This window comes from Pectinophora gossypiella, chromosome 5, assembly GCF_024362695.1.
Source record: "Pectinophora gossypiella chromosome 5, ilPecGoss1.1, whole genome shotgun sequence".
Classification (NCBI taxonomy): domain Eukaryota; kingdom Metazoa; phylum Arthropoda; class Insecta; order Lepidoptera; family Gelechiidae; genus Pectinophora; species Pectinophora gossypiella.
In genome coordinates, this window is record NC_065408.1 from 10,254,342 (window position 1) to 10,277,224 (window position 22,883).

General features: G+C 35.3%; 2 protein-coding genes across 3 annotated transcripts in view; both read left to right on the forward strand.

The window, feature by feature from the left end:
• LOC126367150 (uncharacterized) overlaps nucleotides 1-22,883 on the forward strand; it is a 193,536-nt gene that overhangs the window by 132,632 nt on the left and 38,021 nt on the right. For both annotated transcript variants that reach the window (XM_050010555.1, XM_050010554.1), the window contains exons 6-11: nucleotides 3,750-3,914; nucleotides 6,137-6,217; nucleotides 10,837-11,022; nucleotides 13,471-13,599; nucleotides 14,541-14,618; nucleotides 16,699-16,767. In XM_050010555.1, coding sequence (XP_049866512.1) covers nucleotides 3,750-3,914; nucleotides 6,137-6,217; nucleotides 10,837-11,022; nucleotides 13,471-13,599; nucleotides 14,541-14,618; nucleotides 16,699-16,767 — 708 coding nt within the window. The remainder of the gene's footprint in view (nucleotides 1-3,749; nucleotides 3,915-6,136; nucleotides 6,218-10,836; nucleotides 11,023-13,470; nucleotides 13,600-14,540; nucleotides 14,619-16,698; nucleotides 16,768-22,883) is intronic.
• Nucleotides 19,538-22,569, forward strand: LOC126367182 (uncharacterized). The gene is made up of 2 exons (XM_050010603.1): nucleotides 19,538-19,677; nucleotides 20,170-22,569. Exon 2 carries the CDS (start codon nucleotides 20,220-20,222, stop codon nucleotides 21,018-21,020), a length of 801 nt encoding a protein of 266 aa, XP_049866560.1. The 5' UTR covers nucleotides 19,538-19,677; nucleotides 20,170-20,219; the 3' UTR covers nucleotides 21,021-22,569.

Consider the following 22,883-nt stretch of genomic DNA (forward strand, 5'->3'; position numbering starts at 1 on the left):
TGATAGGCTGCAATTTTATCATTACTGGTAGTAAAATACTGCATATAAAAGTATTATTTTGATAAATAGCCGATCATACTAAGGTTTTAGCTTTCCAGTGATAAGAAAGGATCTCCTATATTTGACTTTTTGCCGTGAAGGTTATAATACACAAAACGACTATTTAATATACTACCGTGGAGCTCCGTATGTCGAGTGGAGTGCAAAGTTGAAGTATTAACTATTTCCTCAATTGTATGACGCGCTTTTCACCCTCTCTCTACCCTTCTAACCTCTTTCTTCTATTCCGTTACCTACTTATCTACCCGATCCGGAGGCCCCGGGTTCGAATCCCGGTGGGGACATGTCACAAAGATCACTTTGTGGTCCCTGGTTTGGTTTGGACATATCACCTTTGGTTTTTTTTTTTGTTTGGTTTGGGCTGATCACCTGATTGTCCGAAAGTAAGATGATCCGTGCTTCGGAAGGCACGTTAAGCCGTTGGTCCCGATTACTATTTACTAGTGTAAGTGAGAAATCGTTACATGGGCCATGTTAGGGGCCTTTGGCGGCTCAATCACTTCCCTGACACCAGGGTTGATGAGGCTGGTATTCCATCTCACAACCCACACTATAAGAAGAAGACTTACCTACCTACTGTACGTATACAAAACGGTAAACAAAAGACACGCTGCCCGTTTTTAACCGACTTCATAAAAGAAGGCGGTTATTATTTCCCTAAAAGGTAGCGTTAAGAGTAACATAGAAACTCGGGAGATAATAAAATACTACAGTGTGTTACAATTGTAAAAGCTCCTGTAGGTTATATTTCTGAATGTATTTTTCTTTTAAGTAAATTAATTATCTACACGTAACATAAGCTTACTACTATGTTCCCAATTGAGGTAGTCAGAGGTACCAATAATAGTGCTTAATACCTTGTTCAGATAGATTTAATATTCATTTCAGTTAATATTTAAGTACATTTTGCTTACAGATTTCGTTTCTACATAATTAATTAGATAAATTGCTAATTAATTGAATCTTTAGTACCTAATAAACAATCAAGCAGCAGCGAGATTGAAATATCTGTATACTTAATTATACTTTGCAAATTTTCCGGCTTTAGAAATTCAATTTCCGAAATAATTTGTGAAAAATTCCATTTATTCGTGTCAATAAAATTGTAATTATGGAAATCGAATGAAACACTCCAAATGTAATTTACTTACAAAATTACATTGACAAGTTAATGTAATTGCATCCGTTACGTTTTCTGATGTTTTCAAATATTTTATGGCACTTTTTCTGAAGATTCCAATAGGGGGACAAAAGAGCCATTTCTCCCGGCAGATGGCGTCTAATACGAAACGCTGGTACCTAAGATCAGATCGTAGTAAAAGGACAAATATCAAGAATATACAAAAAAAAATCACCTTTGTAGTGCATAATAATGTGAAATTAGACGTGTCCACTGGTTTCCCGTCACAAGAAAGAAAGACCTGTCGTATTTGCTATTTTCTACGATGTAGACGATCTTTTAATTGAGCCATCGCACCGTTGAGAGCGAATACATTTTATGATTCTTCACACAAGGCAACAGTAAACAGCAACAGTGTCTTGGATAGGTTATATAAACTTATAAGGTAGGTACCAACGATTACAGCGCCCTTTAAGACGACTTTAAAAACCTGTTACAAACACAATGTGTTCCAAATTCTAATAAGAAAAGCCCTCGTTAAACTATCACTCTATTACCTAGATCTTTTGTTTTTTTTTTATTTATTTTATTATTTAAGGAAAACCAACAGTTATAAAATACAGAAAGTAGACAACAAACATAACAGTTGAGTTATCAGTGGAAACCTTTACAGGTTTCTCTAAACTAGTTAATATGATATCAAAGAGTTGTGCACAGGCAAATTAAAGTTAGAAGAGAGAAAATAAAAATATTTTACCTTTTTTTTATTAGATACACCTAATGTAGGTGTCAAAAAACCTCTGACTGAGTAATCTCCTCGCCGCTGCAAAACCGGTGTTAAACTTGAAGTTTCGCCTAGAAATAAGTTACTATATTATTTCTTATTATCAAATTGTGTTTTTTGTTTGATGTACAATAAATATACGATCAATTAAATAAATAAATTGTTCTTAAAACAAATCCCACTGTAACAGAAAAGCCGATGTAAATAGGATTCCGAAACCAACACATCAAGCCTGTTGCCAAAAGCTCGTTGTCTAAATTAATCCCATTGAAACAACCCACAACCAATGAAGAGCATGTCTAAGTCGATAATGAAACAATAACCTAGTTATAATCTATTTGACTGCTCTACCCACATCCATTTGTTAGAGAATCAGCTTGCCATAACGCGCCAAAATTTTAATTGAGAAAGGTGTAATTAAATTGATTTCGAAAAAGGCTTATTTTTTGGGTACACAACATAATTATTATGGTAAGTGGGGTAAATTACGTCATTAAATTAAGTTATGAGAAGATTAACAAGCAAGAGAAGTGTGTGAGGATTGAAGCAAATGGAATTCTATAGTCTCTGCTTACCCCGGTGGGACATAGGCGTGACTTTTATGTATGTATGTATCTATGTATGAGAAGACAATGCTAGGAATAATGATAGGAACAAGTCGACTTTTACAATATTATTTTTCATTATTGAACGTTCAAAGTATTATTGCAACGGACACTTGAAATATAGGTCACTGAAAAATTACTGACACTATTACAGAATTAAAAGTTACTTTTTCCGTATTTATGGATTGTAGATTGCCCAGAGGGTGCGCAATCCGGACAAAATGAGAAACTGAGAACTTAAAAGGAATACTTTGCGTGTATTACATGCAAATGATTTTTATTTTCCATGCATTATATAACAGTTTTTTTTTCTTACTTTTCGAAACTCAAGAAAATTGTGACCAATTATCAATTAAGAATGACAGTTTTAGGACTATTACAGACGGCCGAAATTTAAACTGTGACTTACCTGTACAATTCCAGCTGGGTTTCAACGCAATCAGTCTAAACAGCTTATCATTTAGGAGGCGCAATTTATATAATTAACTTATTACTCTAGGGTACCGCGCAGGTCTAATATTAAATTTTATTTGACTGTCCGTGCTATCATTTGTTTTGTAATATAATGCAGTAAACAAAATATATTATACCCTTTAAACATGTATCAATGCAGGAAATAGATTCGGTAGTCTCTTGGCTTTTAAGTCTGACTTATGACAAAACTGAGCTATTATTGATTACAATATGCCTCTACAAATACTATTAATGTTCATGTTATAAACTAAGTATAAGATATTAAGAAACAATTTTTATATGAATGCGATGCTATATAGAATTGGTTCTGCGCTCAATACGTAAGTAGGATGAGTATATCTAGTTAGTAGAATAACTTGAACACTCGTAACATACGTACAAAATTGTGTCCGAAAATATAACAGAGTAATGCGGTGCTTTTAATTTTATTAAAAAACACTACTGAATAATATAAGCGAGCAGTTTTATTCAAAAAGAATGGTACATTGAAACGCAGATGCGGTTAAGATGCGGTAAAATAATCAGCGAATAGAGAAATTGCGTATAGAAATGCAGTAAGTACGTAAAGCAGTAGGTAAGAAATGCAGGAAGTAAATAACTACAGCCCCAATTGGTCTGCAAGCTATTACCATTTGTTACTTATATTTGTAGAGGAAATAATTACATTACTTACCTACTTACTTTACTTTTGTATTATATCTTCCAGAGCCGTCAAGAGTACCGTCTGGCGTTCCTGAACTACTGCAACACTCCGAGCCCGGCTGCGCTTGCGACGTACTACGACAGCCACAACAACTATGTACAGCAGCTCACGGCCACGAATGCCATGCTCGACCAGTACCACAAGCACACACTGCCCACTATATTACAGGTTCGTAAAGTCGTAGTTTAAATTATAATTTATTCTACATAAAATGAAGCTCCCGCCGCGTACTAATCCTAGCTACCTGACCCCACCCCCGAATTTCGTAACCGCTTGCGTGACACACACAGTTGTGTGTACGTAACTTGATCTGTTTAAGTAGCGTCTATGAACAAGATTTCTGTATAGAGTGTCCGATGTGGCAAAATACAATAGGCTAGTTTCCAAATAGTCAAATCAGTTACTTTTACTAAACGTCAAAACACGAAATTTCTATGGACGTTGTTTGAAAACGCATCCTGTGACGTCATAGAAAAATGTTACAAAATGACGCACTTATTAGTACATTTTTCTTTATTGAATATCATAAATAAGTTAAATATAAAAAAAGAAAACGTTTTTGTCACCTTTAGATCTGTTTTTATTTAGTAATCAGAATTTCATAATTTATCTTTTCACAAAATTTACAACGCATTCCATACAACATGCACCCGTATTTAGCAAAGTGTATACCTACAAAGTCAAACATCACAAATCACCGCCCCCGGATCGCTCAAGATACCACCTCTGTGTGTTACCTTAAAGGTTTTGATTGAAGTCACTCCCGTCCGTAGATAGTTTTTAATCTCGATACATCGTATTATACTTACGTGTAAATAACACTTAATTACCTCTGGAGAGATCTCTCGTCGGATCCAACTCGGATGGGCAGCGTTCGGGAAGCTGCGGAATATCTTCTCGTCCAGAATACCTCAGTGTCTCAAGACGAAAGTCTTTGACCAGTGCGTGTTGCCAGTGATGACCTACGGCAGTGAGACGTGGCCGCTTACTATGGGTCTCGTGAGGAGGCTCGGTGTCGCTCAGCGGGCAATGGAGAGAGCTATGCTCGGTATTTCCCTGCTGGATCGAATCAGAAATGAGGAGATCCGCAGGAGAACTAAAGCCACCGACATAGCTCGGAGAATTGCAAAGCTGAAGTGGCAGTGGGCAGGACACATAGCGAGGAGAACCGATGGCCGATGGGGCGGAAAGGTTCTGGAGTGGCGACCACGTGTCGGACGACGCTCAGTGGGTAGGCCCGCTACAAGGTGGACCGACGATCTGGTGAAGGTCGCGGGAAGCCGCTGGATGCGGGCAGCGCAGGACCGATCGTCGTGGAGATCCTTGGGGGAGGCCTATGCCCAGCAGTGGGCGTCATACGGCTGATGATGATGATGACCTCTGGAGACCAACAAGGTTAAAGGAAGAAATCGCTTTGCTTTTGCCAATATCGAAAAATTTACTATTCATCTTACATGAAGGATAAATTAGGTATATTATGACATTAGTAATATTTCAATTAGATGGTCTCGCCAGCTCGAATCATCGCCTATAAATGCTTATTTACCTAATAAAAAATGGAAAGAGATAATTTCTCATGAGATTAACTTTAATTTATTTCTTCCTGATAACCATTCTATCCCTTAAATGTGCCATTTCCTTTGACGTCTTATTGATGAGATCTCGAGCTCCAACGAATTGCTTGAGATCCCAGCGCAGTCAAATTATACCAAACAATAGGAGAACTAACTTCTGATATCAAATTAGTTTCAATTACAACTAATTGATAGTATTGATGAGCGCTATTCAATAACCCGAGTTTTCAATCAAAGTTTCCTAACTCGGGAGTAGTCTGATAGAGCGATGAGCCGTCCAACTTCACCTGAGGCAGTTGAATACAATCCGATACAAAACGCGAGCAGGGCTGTGAAAGCCGTTCAACCGCATTTTCCACAGAATAAGTAAATCCACGTGAAATCCTCAGAGTAAGGTAAACAGCTCCCTACGCAAATCACCTTGACTTATTACTCGATCTCGCTTGGAAGAAAATAAATCACTCTATTTAGGGACCCTAAACACAAGAGGCCCGCAACCCTGATATAAATCCCTGTCATTCGAGCCGCTTCGAGATGCGACTGCAGAACAGATCAGAACTTACCCCGATTTTAATTAAACTGACATCCACGTAGGGAGTTGGAAGCTAATTTAGCCGGTAAAGTAATTGAATTTTCTTTTGTTCCGTATTCAAATATGATTGCTTTAGTTTACATAACTCTTTTGAGCGCTTTTCCATTGTAATATTATTTGTTTGAAGACTAGTTTTTTGTTTAAGGCTTGTATTCCGTGATACTTACGTAGATCTATAGATAAAGTATACTTAATAATAATTAATGTTACCTTTTTATTTACAGGAATTAGAAGAAATATTAACGGACGTCACAACAGCAGTCAGCGAAGCAATTTGTCACGAAGGAGAAATTATTTCGGAAAAGGTAAGAAAAGCCTTAAATAAATCGTTGTTGTCTTGTCTTTAAATCGTTTGCATGAAATATTAAGCTTGCGATTTATCGAACATTTTACTTATTTGTCATTTTCAAGTATTTTCCAAGGTGTGTAGGCTGGGCATACAGAAAGATATACAATAATAGGGTAAGATTACCAGTATTCTACCACATGTAACAAAAAGTTCAACATTTGGGGGATAGGACCCTAAGTAAGCGCATACCTTATCTCATCAACAGTTTGCCTGAGAACATTAAAAATGAGCCAAAAATGTTTGAAAATAAGTTAAAAAAATATTTATTAGATTTAATTTAGCACGTAAGTACTTACCTATTTTTTAATTCTTAATTATTGTAATTTAACCAAGTGAGCGAGACTGTGATCCTGCAGACAAATTGCTTATGCAATTTTGCAGGACATTGCATTTAAACTAACGTTATACTTAAGGCTTAATAATAATAAATAAAATAATAATAATAATAATTTGGCCTATTTTGGATGATATCTAGATAGTCATTTACGCTATACAGGGTGTTAGTGACATCGTAACGAAAACTTTGAGGGGTGATTGAGGCCATGATTCTGAGATGATATCAAGTGGAATTTTCCGTCGCAAAAGTATGGAATTGAAAATAATTAAAAAAAACACAAAAAATTACAGGATGACTCAGACTGAAAATTCCACTTGATATCAACTCAGAATCATGGTCTGAACCATCCCCCTCAGTATTCGTTACGGTGTCACTAACACCCATACCTACTTGTATGGCTACCGTATGTACTTGTGTGGGGTGTAAGTGACATCGTAACGAATACTGAGGGGGATGATTCAGCTGATTATTCTGAGTTAATATCAAGTGGAATTTTCCATCGCAAAAGTATAGAATTAAAAATAATTAAAAAAAAACTAAAAAAAATCATGAATTTTGCGACGAAAAATTCCACTTGATATTAACTCAGAATCATGGTCTGAATCATCCCCCTGAGTATTCGTTACGATGTCACTAACACCCTGTATATTAAAATTGACAATTGTTTCGATTTCGCACGAATCGCGTCTCGATTTGAGGAAAGTCGTTTAGAACATTGACTTTAATCTACGACGATTCTTAATTTAAAAGCCTTGAAAGACGTCAAAAGGAGTAATTAACTAATTAAAGGGATTAGCAACACCATTCACCGGATATTCGCTCGACAAGCGCGGTGGTAATTGCATTTTAATCCATTTAATTTTAGATGTAATCGAACGATTCCAATTTGAACTTTATTTCTCTTGGGTGTACAGTGCTGGTTTATTATGATATCCTTGTAAATAAATGCTTTTTTAATTGTTCGAATTTAACTTCGTTCGAATTTCGAATACTTCTAGAAATCTGGAGTAGCGCAGAATGATTTCCTGCAAAATTCCAGTGCACATCTTGCTATACATGCTTGCGATACCTAACCTCTGTGTGCATTGACCTTAACACAAACAAAATGATAAATACAAGGATCTTCCGTGTCTCCCGTGTATTACATTTCTCCCTCTTTTGGTCATTGATCATTTTTCAACAACCATTTACATTTCATGTCCATGCAAGCATTTTTGCTTAAGCTTGTATTGTATATTATTTGCATTTCTTTTAATAAAACTCCCTAAATAAAGATAAAGAAAGCAAACCATTTTTACTACAAATAGCTAAAGTTAATATACTTGTAATGTTTATCAGTGTAGTTATCTACGTTCACATCCATCTTTGAGTTAGACCGAGTTTCCCCACAAAGTTTGTTTACAATGAAGTTGGACGGACATATTTGGTCGCATCTAAGTTTGACCATAACACAGAAAGGCTGGCAAATGGAAAAGTATTCCAAACTTTTTGTTGAATACGGGAATTGGTTTGTTAAGAGAATTCAAGTTTTACGTTAGAAGTCTTACGTCAAATATCAAAGTCCGCATTGGGAGTTACGATCCCTGTAATATTCAAATAAGGAGACAACTTGAAAGTGGACCCCAAGTTTGATGTCGTACATCATTCATGAACTCTTTAATATAATTATTAGCTTCGGGAGAGGTCATCTCTTTACTCTCAAGTCGCGTTTGCATAGTTTAATAATACACGAATTTAATCTTACCTTCCTTGAACCTTCAATCACAGTTGCACTTTATATTCCGAATATATCTTCATATTTATTATTTATAATTTCTATTGTCAAATAGAAACCTAGTAAATAGGCATACTTATGTACATTTTATTCAGATGATTAAAAATGTAGATTTAATAATAGTAATTTTATTCTGATTCTGATATTTGCCCCGATTCCTACAGACACATCCTCATTTTATTTTAAATTATACCTGTATTTTTCTTATCCGCCAAAAAACAAAGGAAATGATGATTGACAACTGTTTATTTAAAAGAAATGAATGCAACCCGTTTGACGTGTTCTGTCAAGTTAATTCTGTTGGGTTATTGCCCAATGTAAAATTTTGGATAGGTTTTTTTTTAATTTCCGCCTAAAATTGACGTGTGTTCCATAAATTTTAAGTCTGTCGATTACCCGTCCCTTTCTTTTCCAGCGGATAAGAAAATGACAGGTATAACTTAAAATATAATTAGATGGTGTGTACAGGAATCAGCACCATTGTACACCTGTAATAATACTACTACTACTAATAATACAAAATACTTGAGAATACCATAAGAGAGATTGATCACTCTCCGAGGAGGGTTATTTTAAGACCCTCTCATTTTAACATTGGATCCCTTTTTGGTAGGTAACTGGAAAACAATACAAGCATTGACGTAGTTCATCTTCTTCTCTCGTATGGGTTTTGAGATCAATGACCGATACACCTGTAACGACATCCTGTCCTCTCCGAAGCAAAAAATCTTACTTTATCAGTATGTTAATCAACGTTGAGATCACAAAGTTATTTTTGTGTTATGTCCCCACCGGGATCCGAACCTGGGACCCCGGGAAACTAACGCTCAGCCACTGGCCTACAGAAGTAACGATTAATGAAAGCGTATGCCAATACTGGGACGTACATACTTTCGACACATGAACCCATAATTGTTAGCACCATAAACTGACGCCCTCACATAATTCTTATTGAGATAAACAAAGCTATAAACTTGTCAGAACATAAGTAACTCCCACGTTTAGTATACATTTCTGAAGACAATTACATAATTTAAACTATATTGGTAGTCAACCTCACGATAGAAGAAAACTATATTCATAATTGGGCTAGTCAAAGGTTACATCCATCCAAGATGAACTGAGTACCCAGTATGTGATATGTGGTGAGCCGTATCGCCGTCCATAGTGGTCGAACCAACTGTGTTTTTAAGAATAACAATTAAGACATGTATTACATACTTATATTAATTTGATACGTTTCTCCTAAAGTTAGATTTAAAGATGCTGCCTTAAATATCCATTACCACACGACACGACCGATAACACACACACACACGTTAAGTACATTATATTACTTACATTGTATTTTATAACTATATTAAATTCGAATTTAATAAAAAGAGATAAATGGTTCGAATCGGCGCTCTCTGCTTGAGGTGCAAGCCGATGACACACATGACCAAAGTGCCATAATTATTACGAAAAACTAATAGATTTTTCTGATTACCCAGCTCTCGGCAATCATTGTTTTTCCGAATACAAACGAATGCTAATTTCCATGTTCATCAATTATTAGATTCATCGTATATCAGAATTTGAATTCCGAACTAAGTACTTTTTTGTTTTGCTGTGTTGTTCTCGTGGAAATCAAAACAAAACAACAATAAAGTACTTCATTTCCATGAAGAACATGGAAATTAGCATTCGTTTGTTTGTTATTCGAAGTAACGATGTACTATATGTGCTTATACCTATTTATACGTACCACGCAACAGCCTAAAATACGTACATTTAATACCACACGCATGCGGTGTATTCAGCAAACATACATTGGAATAGGCTGTGAATCGAACAGATTCGAACGTGATTTGAAACCACTATTGAAGCTTTGTTCCTATTTTGTACCTGTTGCTATTCATGAACAGATTTTGGTAACGACCAAGTTCTGTTTCCAACTGATTATTAGATAGGTACGTACATAGCAGTACAGGTACGTCAAAAGTTGTTTCCGATCTGTATGTGTATTTATCTGCCTTCTTACTGACATTATCAATCACTGCGTCATAGTAGCGAAATGGTCAGCCGATGCAATTTTCATAATAGTTATGTAGGAACAATTATATTATTTTACTTTTTTAGGTTAAGTTGTTTTTGTCTGTGAATATTTATTTATTTATTTATTTGATCAACCAACGGCAAGTACACTGATACATGGTTACAGTTTGCAGTAAATACATATAAAAAACTAAGCGCCTCGCCATTTACAGGTGGACACAACATGCACTAATACTTTAGGTACTTTAGGTTTAATATTTATATATAATTATTACACAGGTATTGAAATGGCTGACACTTTATTTTTTACGACTTGTAGATAGGAATATTTTTTACAAGTAGCATTACAATCATTACGCATTACGTGTATGTACGTATACGTATATATCTTAATGACATTACATAAATAAATGTTATCTGTACGCAGTGCACCGGCCAACTCCGCCGCTACGAGTCGCTGTGCGCGCAGGCCCGCGCAGTGTCCAGTACAGCGGACCTTGCGCACCTTGCGCGCGCACTACTGACTGCGCAGCCGCCGGGACGGCCGCCGAAACGCGCGTTCCTGCCGCCCTACCCGCCTGAGCCGGACGATCCGCCGCTTGATGTCCCTGCGGTAGTAATCTCTAAATACATAGATATATATATTACGGTATACATTATGTTAGTAACATCGTAACGAAAACTTTGAGGGATGATTCACACCATGATTCTGAGTTCATATCAAGTGGAATTTTCAGTCGCAAAGATATGGATCTGAAACAAATTTCAAAAGACCAAAATTTTCACGAATTTCGAAGTGAAAAAATCGACCGAAAATTCCACTTGATATTAACTCAGAATGACTCATGATCTGGATAATTTCCTTGAGTATTCGGGACGATATCACTTACGCCCTGTATATTCGTCTATTATTTATAAGTATTCGAATGATAATATGTTACATGCATATAAAATGTCTCGCTCTCTAGCCTATCTTTGAAAGTAGATATAACTATGTGCGTCTCTGTGTTTTGATCAATCTAGTAGCCTAATCGGTCCAGCGGGTTAGACGTGAATAAGTTACACAATACTTATAACGATAGTAATGTTTTTTTTTTTATTATCTCTAATAATTAACTATACAATGGCCCCGATTCCTGCAGACACCTCCTAATTTTACTTAAATTTATACTTGTCATTTTCTTATTCGCCGAAAAGGAAAGAGACGGGTGATTGACAGTTGTAAATTTTAGGAAGATTTACTCATAAATGAATTAATAACCCGGGCGAATCAAAAAGGAATCTCGCGGGTATGCACACCGTTTTACGTGTGCTTGACAGCAATTCTTACGGGTTATTGGCCGATGTAAAATTTTTAAACGATTGTTTTCAATTTCTGCTTAAAATTGACGTGTGTTCCATTTTTATGCCTATCGATTACCCGTCCCTTTCTTTTTCAGCGGATAAGAAAATGTCAGGTAAAGTCTGCAGGAATTAGCACCAATATAGACTTTAAACAGCCTAATACGTTAAAAACCTTTTAGTTTGACGAATCTAATTCACCTAACCCTTCAAACATTAAAGTCGTTTTTTCCTTAATCTAACCCGTTTCAGTGGTAATCGGATATTTCAGTTCAAGTGACAAATTCAATTGTTCTGGATCCTCTCTGATAATCCCAACCCTTGTGTTGTATTGAGAAAGCGTAATTCAATTTTTTTTTTAATTTGTACTGTACAAAATGTAACGAATAACAATAGATAAGTATTGTCAACGGCCTCCGTGATTCAATGGTAAATAAATGAGTATATAGTCGTTACATGACCTGTTTCAGAGGCTCAATAGTAACCCTCTTCTTCTATCGTGTGGGTTGTGAGGTGAATTACCAACCTCATCAACCCTGGTGTCAGGGTTATTATTGAGCCGCCAAAGGCCCCTGCCATGGCTCATGTAACGACTACTTACTTACATCAGTAAGTAGTAACCGGGACCAACGGCTTAGTGTGCCTTCCGAAGCACGAATCATTTTACTTTTTGGACAATCAAGTAATCAGTCTGTAATGTTCTAACCAAACTAGGGATCACAAAGTGATTTTTGTGATATGTCCCCACCGGGATTTGAACCCGGGACCTCCGGATCGTGAGCCCAACGCTTAAACCACTGGACCACGGAGGCCGTTAATAGTAACCCTGACACCACCGTTGATGAGGTCGTTCATTGGTCTCACATTCCACATTTCCTACACCAGACAATGTACCTACGCACAAAATCATCGTACTTGCAATTAGGTGATTGAACCTGAAATTTAAAGCTACTTTGAAGCATCATCATCCCCTTAGCATTATCCCGTTTTTCACAGGGTCCGCTTACCTAACCTGAAGATTTGACAGGTCCGGTTTTTTACAGAAGCTGCTGCCTGTCTGACCTTTAAACCCGCTAAGGGAAAACCAGCCCAATACAGATTAAGTTACATACCTCCAAAAATGCATTTCTCGGGAATGTGGGTTTCCTCACGAACATTTCCATCACCGCTGAGCACGTGATAATCATTTATGATCCAAATATGAATTCGAAAACAAATTCAACAATCATTGGTCCTTGGACCTGTGCTGGATTCGAACCTACGACCTCAAATTGAGAAGCAAGCGATGTACCAACTGAGCTACCACGGCTACATTGAAGCAATTTAACTAAAAAGCAATGTTGCAATTTGATATTTGAACACATTGCAGCACTTACTGTAAGACAATGTTGACTGTAATGTAAGTACATTACATATCACACAACATATCTCAAATAGCAATATTGCTTTCTTATATGATTTGATTTTTTTTCTTATTTGTATCAACAGTGGCTGCAAGTTGTCTTTGAGTGCTTGTGGCTCTGCCCACCCCATTAGGGATTACGGGCGTGAGTTTATGTATGTATGTATGTATATGAATTGATTCAATGTGGCCTTTGAACCCCCAAAGTACTTATCTATGTGTACCTATGTCTAAATCAAGCAGCCTTATGAAGTGATTTCTTACACAAACCCTTTAGGTACTTGAACATTTAATTTTTTTTAATATTTTTTTCTTTAGGAAAGCATGCCTCCCGTGCTTCGAGGTGAAATGCTTCTAGACCGGATGGGAGGTGCGCAGGCGCGGCTCAGCTTCGAACAGCTCAGGAAAGACGCACTGGACCTTGAGTTGCAGATTAAACAGTTGCAGGTATACATACACTTACTGAGATTCACCTATAGGTATCTCTGTCCCGAAAAACTTTGTTGAAAATGTAAACGCAGACTTTCTCTTTTACTTTTTTCTCAAGTATCAATTACGGCTAGTTTAGCTACTTAGATATATTAGTATCCTAGCTCAAAGATAAATTATGAAATTCTAATTACTAAGTAAAGACAGATCTAAAGGTGGCAAAAAACGTTTTCTTTTTTGTATTTAATTTATTTATGAATTTTAATAAAGAAAAATGTACTAATAAGTGCGACATTTTATCGAGTTTTTCTATGACATCACAGGTTGCTTTTACATACAAATTCCATGGTAATTTCGTGTTTTCACGTTTAGTAAAAAGTAACTGTTTTGGCTAGTTGGAAACCACTTTATATTGCTAAGATATTGTTCTACGAGAACAAAACAACAGAAACCTCGTACTGAAAGTTCTCCAAAACGAAAGGCCGAGGGCCTTGTCTTGTACCCTGGGACTAGTCATCTTACTTGAAAACTTATCCACTCGAGAATTGTGCCTACAATACTTTATATTGCCCTCCAACAGGTTATTTTTTTTTTCTGGATAACGTAACGTAAATAACAAAGGCGTAAGTGCTAAATAAAAGGTACATTTAAACAGAAGTATATTTGCTAGCCAACCACGTCTGAAACGAATGCCCGTTTATCCAACTGTAAGATCACATTACGCGACGTGACTTCTGCGTTTTTTGCTGTTACCGTGCCGAAACGTTTGCAATAATAGGTAGTCACCTACGTTGATTGCAAAGGTTCCTATCGCAAATATCTACACATTTCAAGGTACGGGTCGTATGTGCGGATATTGGTTCGTTTGATTTGGTTGATATACAAGATCTTCTCATTTCCTCAAACACATGATAATCGAGTTTTTTTTATTCAATTTGATTTTACTTTGTCATATACAGGACAGCTTAGATGGGTTATCGCGTCATCAGCAACGAGGACTTGAACAAAACCTCTTCAACAAAGTCAACGAAATTCAAGTAAGTAGCCAAAGCAACTAACTGTAGTACTTACGACTGCAAGTGGTATCCATAGCGGTCAGTATCGAATTCCATTACACTAAAGTATTGCAGCTAGTTAGACTATACATACATAAATTATACATAGGTACTTAATTAATTAACGAATGTGCGTATTTATTGGCGTAGGTAGGTCTATAATTACTTTACAGAGCAATATTTGAAACACCTCCAAAGATACAGCCAGTAAATACACTAAAATAGTTACCAAAATAATATTCAACGTGTTACCCCAGCAACACGATCAAAAAACTACGTTATTTATCCACTTAAAGAGCTAACGGAACGCAAAACAAAACCAACCGGGAATCGGGTTCATTAAAAATTCACGCCCGACCGGTTAGACACCGCAAATAAAAGAAAGTTCAAACCAAATAAACTCCTTCAGGACTCTTGTAAATAAACCATGGTCTGCGTGTGTACCAAATTTCAGTAGTAAGAATTCGGTTTGTTACATCAATTATTCAGTGCATTTGTTTCTACTGTGTAACCCTGCCTCCCTCTCTTTATTTAAGAGCTGCGCTCTTGTCGGTGGAGTAATCGCCTTCATTACTCCATAGATAGGGCGTGTAGAACGGTGGATGCTCCAATTGCCTTTCGTTCAGTACACCGACCAATTTCTCAATCGGTGATGTTCTAGCTAGAGCCCTACCAGAATCCATTTCCTCGGCCTCCAACCAGTACTGATACCGCTGCTGACCGGCATCAGGGGTGTGCTTTTGAAGTAGCGGCGCCTACTGGCTACGTCACAAGATCGTCATAGAACCTAAGTAGCTTTTTATAGGTTAGCCCGTCCCAGTGAGCTACCCACTACGTTCTGCTAATCCTGTCGCTGTTTGGTCGGGGACTGCTTATTTTTGTATTCGCAGTTAACCATCATATCTGATGGCCGATCCACTATCCGCCACCTGTGGACCCCGTAGATGGCCTACAGCCCTGCCTATTTTGGTAAAAAGACGACGAACACTTTGAAACCAAAAACATGGACAGATTTAAGTACCCATCTCACTTGTTAGATAACATAAAAGACAACATAACATAACATAAACAGCCTATATACGTCCCACTGCTGGGCACAGGCCTCCCCTCAATCAATCGGAGGGGGACAACACAACATATAAAATGTTTTAATTCAACACTTTTGACAAAACCAGGCCTATAAATATACGTGTAGAAATATTGTAACGATAGTCTCCAAGGAACCAGCAGAAAACAGTTTCCATTTATATGTTCTGAGTTGTTTCCCTTTAATTTTAAACGTTCGCTGTTATATATATAAAGTAAACAGTTGAAATTTGTTTAAGGTAGCCTTTGTAGATAACTATAAGTAACTATTGTAAATTAGCTCGTGTTGTTGTTTTTGTAATTTTTGTATTGTAGGATAAAATTTTATTATATTAATTATATTGGCGCGGGTTTTTTACTATTGTAATATTATTCAGTTTCAATGTACTTTCTTATATAAATACAAATACCTACTTATTTAAATAAAAAAAGTACCATTAACAGATAGAAAATAATAAATACTTTTTACACAAAGTTTTCATAGGTTATGACATGTAGTACATACACTTATTTCATTTCTTAATTTAAATATAAGTAGTAGGTATAATTAAAGTGAAAAATAATAATAGGTCACTACCTATACTACGTAAAAATACTAACGTGAACCATTCGGTAGGTTACCCATACAAGTTTGTTCTACCAGTAACACTTGGTAAATTATACATGACATTATAGTATTATTATTTATTTTAATAGCCTTTTATTAAAAGTTTTCCTAAAGACTTTTCGGTCTGCCCACTCCTAAAAAGGACAGAGGGCGCGGTCTATGGGAAATTTTTAAAAAGGTTAATTGTGCTGCCATCTATCTGAAACGTTATACATCTTGTGACCTCTCATCGTAGAGCGAACGGTAACAAACTAAAATTTGTAACACCCGCATAATGGAAGACGAGATGGCGCTGAAGGGTTTTATGTATACTTATTTAAATTTTCAATTTAGTTTTAAATAAAAAATGCTTTGTTTTTTTATTCGTAGGAGGAGATTTCAATTAAGAAATATGACTACAGAGCCACACAGCTTCATTTAGCTGCAGTAAGAGCTCAGGTAAGTGAAAATCTTTACTATGTAATTAGGCACTTACATTATTTATTATTACATAGGCTATAACCTACCTACATGCTAAAGTAAAAATACAAAAGTCAGATTATAAATTGCAGATATTGTAAAGAATAGAAAGAGAATAATATCAAATACTTTTTAAAGATGTACCTACCAATAGCGATGAACCGGCTAACCGAATACCGAATACTAATCACTGCCGAACCGAATCTTCGCAGGAACCGACGAACTATAATACAACATACATCAATGTCAAAACGTTAGTTTTAAACTCACATCAAAAAAATATCAAAATGACCAGATAGTTAGTTAATGATTTCATAAATTTGTGATTCCATCCGTAAAACACGACATTATTTTTAATTATTAGAGATGCGTGGAATAGTGACTTAACCGATTATTATTTAATTTGACTATTACCGAACCGATTATTCAACCGAACTATTCGCCTTTGCGCTATGTCTAACTCAACCATCTGAAGTACCTACATCGTGTTGTTTTTTACTAAAACAGATTTGTGTTTCACCACAATCTCACTTGAGAGTAAATGAAGATAGATATGTCTAAGCATATGTGGTACATGCTTACCCAGTAAGATAGAGAGGACCTAGAGCGAGACAGAGAGCGAAACCGAATATTTGGTGTAACAATAATGGAACCGTATTCGGTATATATTCGGTATTCGGTTAATCTTTCGGTCATCTTTAAAAAATATTTGACATTATTCTCTCTCTATTCTTTACAATGTTTGTCCAGTTATTAGGTTAAATCACTACTTGGCGCTTCATTAGGGTACCTAATTTGGTGTATTGTTTACACAATCTATTTATCCATTACGATGAAAAGTGCCCAAAAAGTACCTACCTACTACTCTGTACGTGCGGGACTTTTAATGGTATCGTATCGCAATTTTTACCAATATTCGGCGCTTCAGCCAAGAGCGTAACCGGATATTCGGTATTCGGTAAAGTCACTATTCGTGGCGTCTCAATTAGGTATTTAATCTCGATAAGTTACTATTATATAATAATATTATAGTTGTGTGATACTTACAAACTTGCATTTACTTTATTTTAATATCGAAAGTTTAAGTAAATACCTTTTAGAATTCCATTTTCGCATTTATATTCAGTATTAGGATAAATAAACCTGAGTAAGTTTCCAAGTTCGACTAAGTTTGGCTCAACAACACGAGCTAACGAATTCAAAGACAAATTCGTGTCGTAGCCGCTTCAATTAAATAAAACAAAAGAGGTGGACGACTCTGAAGTATCTAATTCAAACATCGTGTTTACTGAAAAGAGAAAACAAAGAAGCCACCACAAACAAACTCGTTACTAGGGCAGACAGCGCAGGTTTCTAGTCTGCGCATGCTCTCACCATCTCTAATTGTCAATATTTTCGACGTTCCCGCCATTCAATATTAAAAGTACTTATTAAAACGTTTATGCTTTATCTTTCAACTGTTGCCGCATTTCCTTTAAGAACTTTAAGGTAAATATTCAGATACATTAATTTCACTTTCAAACATTTACATAATTATCGGCAATATTTTTAGCTAAATTTTTGGTATGCCAAAATATAATTGTGTTTTTTTTAGTCATTTCATAGCTTTTTAAACCTCATTTTAGATATTTCTCGTAGAACAGTGTAGAAAACATTTACAATGAAATTTATGTCATGAAATGAAATGGGTTCTGTCGCATTGCGCACAGCCTCCCCACTCAGTCTGAGAGAACATCTCGGGGATCGACATAACCTCTTGTCTGCAACATTTGCTGTTCATAACAAATAACTTAAATCCTCGGTTATATGACAATATTCCGTCCTTAATACGTACATATTTACGTCACAAACACGGATAACAAACGGAAGATAAAGTTTCGTGCCAGAATGGGCTGGATATCAATGAAGAATCATATGGTAAGTAGCCACTTGTATTTTATTGTTCACCGGGATAGAAATTTCACGCACGAGTTCTAGATAAAATATTAACAAGATTATGGGTATCAATATCTACAGAAAGGATTTAGTTTTCGTGTAAGTAGTTTTCAGAAGAATACGAAAATAGTGTAGCAATACTTATGCAAAATATTATTGGTCCAGTAATGAACTCTCTTTTTGTAATATTTTGGATAAGTACCCTAAATTGCCAAAACTTAAAAAAATATTGCTAGGATTTACTGTGCTACCTATCCTAGGTGTTACATTACTACAAATAAAAATTACTCCGAAGAACTTTTCATAAACTATTTAAGTAATAATTAATTGCATCTTTGTTAAATATTGGTAATAATTATTATTAATATTCGGTACCTACTTACTGTGCGTCAGAGTACCTAATACAAGATTAAGTATAATACGTACGACCTATTAAATCCGGCAAATCTAAATTATATTCGTAAATCGAATTGTAGATGCTGAAATAGCCTACTTACTTATTGATATAAATATATCACACACACACACATTAGTAACTAGGCAAGTAGGTACGTGAAATAATATGCTTGGGTTCAAATTCGAATTTAATAAACGCTTCGTATTACCTAAACTTACTATTAAATCACTGTTAATTGCATGTGCATACACATTACACAAAACAAGTAGAAACTAAACTCCAATACTTAGTATTCCATTGTTTCAAATAATAAAACATTTACTTCCGCTTGTGAAAATGAAAAATCTACCTAGTTTCGGAACGTATCACTCGTATCAGCATTTTCCCGCGCAAAGCGCCACTTGCGCTTGCGGATAATTTTAGAACTACAATGCGTCATCGAAGGTTTTGAGGTCGAGCGTGTATCGTGTTTGTGTTGGTGATATTATTTATTTTACACTGTTTGTGAAGAAGTATACAAGTGTTTATTGATCAAATATTAACCAAAGCTTAAAAAGGTAAGTGAATTTTCTTAATTAAATTGATTATGTAACAGTAATAGGCAGCTATTAACTAATGATGACGAGCCATATTTTACTCGATTATCGGGTGTCAATGGTGTATATAGCCATAGAATATGGTAAAACACAAACTCATAAACGTGTCTAATGGTATATTTAATAAGAAACCTAATAAACTAAAAATGTATTGCTATAAATATCACATAACCTCAAAATACTGTTATCTAAAGTTAAATTTCGAACGGACTGTATTTTCCAACACGTCAACAGAGCATTAGATAAAATGTCTATCTATTACCACAAATGTAATGTTATTAGTAACTATTTAATTCACTATATGCGTTATTTTCGAGCTACCAGATATCGTCACTTTAGGCGGGAAATCGAGTTATCATTTGAGAAAATATCTCGTACCTATTTTGTGCCATGTAAACATTTTTTCGAAGAAGTTAATAACTAATTGTGAATGTTTTGGTTTCTTTATTACAGGTGGTCCTCATCAATCAAACTTTTTTTTTTTTTTTATTGTGGAAAGAGCTATGAAACCAGATAAAATGTCATCAAAGAAGAATGGGTACCAGTCTGATGATGAAAATGTACGATACAAGATCAACACAAATTATTTGAATGCTGTGAAGTCATCAGTCAAAGATATAAAGAAGCAAGAAGTGAAGAATGAGGATGATGATGTGCGATACATGTTTCCCACAGTTCTATCTAAGCCAAAACCCTTAGACCGCAAGCCAAAACCAAAGGCTAAAATAAAAGTAAACTTCTGGAGCAATAAACAGTCCAGCCGGCTTCATGACAATTTAAACAACAAAGAAAAGTCTACTCGTAGACACACAATTGCAACAACATCAAAAGAGCCTTCTCCAGTAAAACCTAAGAATTCTGTAGTCAAAGTACGTAAAAGGGTGTCATTTCTGCCATCTCCTCTCTTTTCTGATAATCATGTTCCAATGGTCACAGTACCAGATGACTTAACCATACAGTTAAATGAAGAAGAAGCTAATGATTTGGGAGAAGACTTAAATCAGGCTTTTTTTAATAGTGTCCTATCTAATAATGAAAAAACTGGTGAGTCTAAACGGAAAGCAAGGAGTTCAATGACTCAGACCAGTCCAAAGAGCATGAAGCGTAAACGGAGTGCAGAAGACTCAGCACCCAGAATTCACAGCAGTGACAATGAATTGGAATTTTTCTCAAAATATGTAGTTCAAAAATTAAGAAGAATGGAAACCAATCAACGCATTTATTCTGAAAATTTGATTAACACTGTACTCATGTTAGGACAGTTAGGAAAGTTGAATGGTAAATCAAAAATTGGTGAAACATAATAATTAGCTAGTACAAAAAAGTACAACAACTATGTTTTATACTCCGTATACTATACCCATTTACACTTTTGTGTAAGGTAGATTTGGCTTTCTATGTTAATAAATAAATTAATGTATGTTTGGTAATTAGGTTTGGTTTTAGATCTTGTTTGTGTATAAAACTATAATGGTGTTTCTAAAATGTTTGAGAATTTAATAAGTAATCAATCTAAAATGAACTTTTGATGCACTCATTTGACTCATTTCCTGTTACCATAATGTTTATTTGACTCCCTCCACAGCATAAAATTTGTAATACAAATATCAGTGTAATATAGTAATTATTTTCCAAGATCAGGTTTTAGATCACTAAATTAATTTAAATGTGCTAATGGTATAATTGTAAGTTAAGAAATGTTGAATATAGGTAGTGTTTTAGGCATTTTTTATACCTAATGGATTGCATAATAATGTAACATATCATAGATCATTATGAAAATGTTTATATTTATTTGTGAACATGCATAATAAGATTAAATTATAATAGGTAATATATTTAACAAGCACAATGCACAACCTATATGGAAACAATAATATGTAAGGTATTTTGTTGAATTGTATATTTATAGTATTAATCTTCTAATATGGTGTTATACTATTATTTACAAATGTACCTAAATGAAATTGTTATGTTTGACCCTTCAGTTGAATCTTTACAAGAACATAGTTTTTGCGTTCCTTTGACTAGATCTATAAAAGAAGAAAAAAATACAAATTATACAAATTAATTTGTATAATAATAATACTATAAATTTGTATAATATTTGCTAAATTAGTACCTACCTCTATATAATTAATTATTTGATTTCATGACCATGCATAAAGTTTTATTAGAACATAATGCATTCGTTGATTATACTCAATAGTAATTTATGTTTCCACTTTGTAATATTGTCATGTATACTTATTGCCAATAAAGTCTGTGATTCCACTATTCCGAACTCATAGGTCTTAGCACGGTCCTAAATCTTTTGATGTTTAGTAACTTTACATTAAACAATGCGCATTGTCACCACGAAATCCGCTTATGATGCTAAATAAATGTATTTTGAGACGAAAAATTTGCAAATTTAACAAGTTGTTTATAATACAAATGCGAAAATTCACCAGTTCCTGTGTGAAATAGTTCTTGAAGTGTTTTTGTAGTTACATATAGACTGCTAGAATATTCAACGTTTTGTGCGCGGATTCTATGACAATGGACATTTTCGAACAATTTAGTGTTGAATTGTCGATATCAGACTGGTGCTTGTAAGGTTTCGGAAGTGTTGTTCGTTCTAAAACGTTCTTTGTAAACGAAAGCAATTATGAAGGTGTTATTTGTAACTTTGTAAGTCAGATAAATATTTACTTGTTTCAATGTTATTAGCTCAAAATGTAACGATGGTTTTGCTGTATGATTTACGCTGTGTTTATATGAGTATCTTGAACTTGATCTACATAGATTTATTTACATTTGTGAGATTGTGCAGAGGCATTGATTTGTCTCACTAATAAATAATTAAACTAAGCATTGAATTTTCTATTCGTACCGTATTTCTTACATGTATTCAATTCCTAATTCTTCTTTCGTGTGGGTTGTGAGGTGGAGTACCAACCTCATCAATCCTGGTATCAGGGTTATTATTGAGCTGCCAAAGGCCCCTTACATGACTCATGTAACGACTACTTACTTACATCAGTAAGTACGTAGTAACTGGGACCAACGCCTTAACGTGCCTTCCGAAGCACGGATCATCTTACTTTCGGACAATCAGGTGATCAGCCTGTAGTATCCTAACCAAATTAGGGATCATAAAGTAATTTTTGTGATATTTCCCCACC